The sequence below is a fragment of the Coffea eugenioides genome, chromosome 2 (assembly GCF_003713205.1).
Source record: "Coffea eugenioides isolate CCC68of chromosome 2, Ceug_1.0, whole genome shotgun sequence".
NCBI classification, from domain to species: Eukaryota; Viridiplantae; Streptophyta; class Magnoliopsida; order Gentianales; family Rubiaceae; genus Coffea; species Coffea eugenioides.
In genome coordinates this window covers 19,969,178-19,974,135 of record NC_040036.1, presented here as the reverse complement: position 1 = coordinate 19,974,135, position 4,958 = coordinate 19,969,178, and the positions used below count along the sequence as shown (strand labels likewise).

At 38.3% G+C, this 4,958-nt stretch overlaps 1 protein-coding gene across 1 annotated transcript; it reads right to left on the bottom strand.

Moving 5' to 3' along the window:
- Positions 1–217: 217 nt before the first annotated feature.
- LOC113761539 (PI-PLC X domain-containing protein At5g67130) lies at positions 218–4,411 on the bottom strand. Its single transcript, XM_027304568.1, has 9 exons — positions 4,283–4,411; positions 3,962–4,057; positions 3,694–3,819; positions 3,452–3,589; positions 2,142–2,240; positions 1,510–1,813; positions 1,169–1,392; positions 977–1,063; positions 218–867 (listed from the first exon to the last, which is right to left on the bottom strand). Exons 1-9 carry the CDS (start codon positions 4,400–4,402, stop codon positions 709–711), a joined length of 1,353 nt encoding a protein of 450 aa, XP_027160369.1. The 5' UTR covers positions 4,403–4,411; the 3' UTR covers positions 218–708.
- Between the last annotated feature and the right edge of the window lie 547 nt (positions 4,412–4,958).

Sequence of the window (4,958 nt, the reverse complement as noted above, 5' to 3'; positions counted from 1 at the left end):
TCAAACTGGACCTTGACGGCAACAGGATCCAAAATGCATCTTCCAATTTCTGTTGCTCTCAGTGTGTTTTCAGTCGTATTTCAAAGTGAACATGGTAATTTTTCACCATACATATGGTTTCTTATTTTGCATAATCATTTGCGTGCCTTTGGTCGGAAATGAACTATGATCATCTCTAGCTTCCTGGCTTTTTGATAGATGATACACACGTAGAGGCTGTCCTAAGTGGTATTGAAACTCATAATACCCATCTTCACATTGAAACCTAGCAGAATACTTCTACCACAAACATTGAAATATTTCTGCAACAAAAGGTAGACAAGGGAAAGATTTTGCCAAAGTCAATTGGATTATTCCCAACAAGCTGGAACTACTTCTGAACAAATCAGTCAACCAAAAAAAAATTATACACATGGTTTTCTGAATCATTGTGGAAAGGCGAACTCGCGAAGCCACTAAAACACTACATCCAATTCCTGAATTCTGCAAACCTCTCAAGAAGCAGCCATCCAAATTAACAAGCATACACCAACCTCTTTGCTAGCCAAGCGCAAGGGACGAGCTTAAGAGAGATAACTCTGCTAATGTTAACTTCTTGTCAAGAATCACATGGTATCAACAATTCAACACGGGCTGTCAGTCAGTTAGATGTCTTTATTACCCATGGTTAGCCCGAAAAGATACCAAGTGCAAGCTGGGATTTCACGGTTAAAATGACAAAAGGATGGCCACAAGAGATACCCCAATCGACCAGTGGACTTGAATTGGTCTTGTCTCTAGAATTGCAAAGTTGGTTCCGTTTCTAATTGTTGCACTGGGTGTAGCACCAGCTTCAGGTACATCACATGAGCCAAAAGTCACGTTCTCCTGCACACGGTGAGAATAGGCATTCAAAGTCCACAAAAGTTCCTGCCTTTTACAATGTCAAAATTGCAATGGAAGAAGGAAATTTCAATATCTTGGCACTTGGGTAAACCTTGCAAGATGAGATATCTGGACACCCACACATCAATTGACCGTTAGCAGTGTCAACAGCTTGAGGTGCACCCCCTCCATCACTTCTCTACAATGTCCTCAGCATAAGAATATTAGACAGAACTCAAGCATGTTTGTCAAGAGGTTTCTTTGTGAATTGATTTATAAATGCTATTCATTAATAACCTGGTACCTTATAAAAATCAACAGCAATGAAATTGGGCCACCTTTTGCCAGCTGCTGCATAACAGGTATTCATCATGCTAATCAGTGGGGCAGAATTGTGCTTGCAGGCTTGGGTAAGATCTGGTGTATCTGGAAAATAGTTCATTAGCACCAATGATCTTGTTGTTGTGTTCATGGCAGGTGATTCTGCACGGTTGGGACATAATCCAGGCTTCATCCCACCATTACCATCTGCACATATACAGCACTAAATTGGACATTCAAAATTTTCCAAGTACACCGTATTAAAACACTAGGCATGTTTAACAAATCACCCACAACCTGAGATGAACTGATTTTAGTACATACATTGGTTTTCTACCAAGTATCTCCACTCATAAGCAATGTCTTCTGAAGATTCTTTAGAAGATTTGGACGTGAAAACTACCAAACGCTGATTATGCTGGATCATATCATCAACTGTTGGCCACTCCCCACCAGTTTTTGGCATTTGTGAAACTGGAAACCAGTATTTTCTCAGACCAGCCGCATCAAATACTTTAGTTAGACCCTTAGGAGATGTAACATAGTCCTCAATTATGATGGTGACAATTTCAGATGGATTTGCTTCCAGAAACAATTGAATCTCCTTCAAGACATTAATGGCTGGTTGCTGCGAATAAGATTTTTATAGGTTAGAGTCAACTTATATAGTAATCCATGTAAACAGTGATGTGATAAACTATGGTTCCAGGAGAAAGTAACTTGGAAAAGAGAATTCTTTCAGGTGTCTCTATACAAGTTTTATATAGAACAGCCTTGAAGGAAGGATACATCAAAAGATATATCAGATTTGGCTTCTCTGAAGGACATTTACGAGAAAGGATTGGAAGTAACACACTAAGAAAGAAAGACTGTCAAAACCTCCAAATTTTTATAAAAGCAATTGGTTTAAGAGATGATTTTATCATGACAAGTCACGATGTAGCATATGTACTTACAAAGGCGGTGAAATTGTAGCATTTGCCTCCAAAGGAGTGGCACAACCAAATGTCATTCTCGAAGTCATACATATCAAGCATCAGTCCCCGAACACCATTCTGCCAGAGAGAGAAGAACAAAAGAAAAAAGGAAACAGGCTTAAACTACAGTTACTGGAATTTATCAATGGATAGGCAGAAAATCTACATGAACAAAGCACCTAATTGACCAGAAATAAAGAGTGTAGGTTTGATGACTGTATATCAACTGTATGTATACTTAATGTAGTATAGAAATTTATTGTATAAAAGATGTAAGCTGGTCGTCCCTCATAGGTTGCTAATCAGTTGTTGTTTAAGAAATCTTCTAAATGCACCAAAAACTTGGCATTCATGTTCGGTTACTTACAGAAACACCTGAGGGTCAACTAAAATCTTAGTAGTCAACTCGTGAGTTTTGTTTGGTATAATATGGGGAATTCTCTTAAGCAATTAGTTGAAGATGCTTGGCTTTTCAAATTTGCTGCAGTCAAAACATTTCATGTTTTCCTAAGGAACAGAATTGATTCTTTTATGGTATGCAGGCCAAATATATAAAGAAAACATACCTCACACGCCAAAACACCCCGCAACAAGTCTATGAATATCCAAACACATGAACAACTCCAAAAGCATACAAGCAACAAGAATCAACGAGGGGACGTTATGGCTAACATATTATATTATGCTTATGCAGTGTATATGGGAGCCATGTTCAATCCGCAACTAACAACTACCTTGACAAAGCATAAGAGCACAAAGACAATTAGATTGAGACTATTAGGACTAGTTTGGTTCTGCTTGGAACAGGTGAGTTAGAAAATTATCTTTTGAATTAGATTCACATCCTGCAGAAGTTTTGATACTAGTTAGTACTATATAATTTTATCAACTGTTTGCATCGGCCTTGGGGCATAACAATATATAAAGTGAGAAATAGCGGCCTCATAAAGTAGCTTTAACGATACTTTGTCAACTTAGTTATGCCAAAGCTTAATTAATTCTTTAATCAAGTAAATGTCACACAAGTTTTGTATACTAATATTTGTCACATTCAATGACTTTCCGCTAACCCAAATTGCCACACCACCAAACCAGACCTAGCATTAAGTAATAAGAAAGACATACTACTAATTGCATATGAATCCTCATAATTCTCCATTAAACAACAGAGACACATATATAATCGTTTCTGCAGCTCTACATATAATATATGCCGTGTGCGTTCGTTCGGCAGTGCATGTGTTTCAGTGTTTGTGAGAGACAAGAGGAGGAGGAGGCAATAAAATTACGTTGAGCTGGCTAGTAATAGAGTCCTGCTGATTGGTGGGGGATAGAATAACAGCTCCGGTGGAGGATTTCTCCCCCAATCTAGCAAAGGCGTTGTGCGTGGTTAGCCACGAATACCGATTAAACGGCAGTCCTTTCACCTGCATTTAATTTTCGCGAAGGACACATTTGAATAGCAGTATGTCACCACATTTAACCAAAAAAAAACACATACATAAATAGAGAATTGAGAGCCAATCCATACCTTTGAAAAAGGATTAATAGGTTGAATCCGAGTGCAGCGAGGCCGACCTTGGCCTTCAGCGAGACAAGTCTCGCAATGTAGACCTGCATCGTCGCAGTTCTTGGAAAGAAGGCATGTTTCCCCTACCTAAACTTGCAACAGAGTAACAACATTTACGCCTACTGTCTTCGCATTTTTTAAACACCGGTAAGAACACAAATCAAGCAGCGGACGAGTCCTGAAAATAGGGGAAAAAAAGAAGAGTAGTAAAAAGAAGCAGAGTGCTGACCTTGAGCGCCGTACAAGAGTTGCTGAATACTACTAGAAGAGTGGCGAAGAACAGAAACGGAGCCGCCACACAGAAATTCATCGTCAGCTCGAGTTTCTGCAAAACAAACGTGCGCCTGCAGTTATATCATATGTAGTTCATATTCAAGATTTCCAAAGAAAAAAAATACCAAAAAAATACAAAAAAAAAAAACGACGAAAGGATGCTCTGTACTTTTATTGCTGATTACTAAACGGAGTAACCAAAAGCGAAAGGAACTAGTGAATAGTGGCAGTATTTATGAAAAATGAAAAACCATTTGAATATCAGAGTCTGTAATACCTCTAGATTGAATGCATAATAATAATAATAATAATAGTATGATAGATGGATGGAATTGAGAGATGATGATGAGATTGGGTTGGGGGGGAGTTGTGAGTTAGGAGAGAGGTAGGATATCATAGAAGGAGAAATCAATCATACAAAATGCTACTGCAATATATTTATGCATAGAAATGCCATCACACGTAAGTTGTGGAGTCCAAGTTACTATCAGTTATGCCGTTGTTGCTGCTGCTGCAGAAGATTGTGGTGTGTGTGGAGGCGACGGCCGCTCTCTGTCTTTCTTTCCCCCTCTGTCACGTTCTGTACCATTAATAGCTGGTGGTATGCTTCGCTTGTTTGTTACTAATGGAAATGGTTTGTTTGTTAGTTTTCTCCGAGAAAAAAAAAAAGAAAATGAAAATGGAAAACGTCATCGGCATATATTACTACTATTATTTACCAAAAAAGTAATAATAATAATGATAATAAAGGAGAAATCTTCCACAATCGTTTTTCACGTGCTTCTCTTCGATGCAATTGATCGCATCACGTCTAAAATGGCGAAGTCGTTAGCCTCCAATCCTCGAGCCAATTGATGAGTTAGTTGAATGGACCCAAAAAAAAAAAAAGCATATTCTGTGAAATCTGTCTTTCTCCGCTTCAATAAATTTATTTCTTTATAAACTGAGATAGA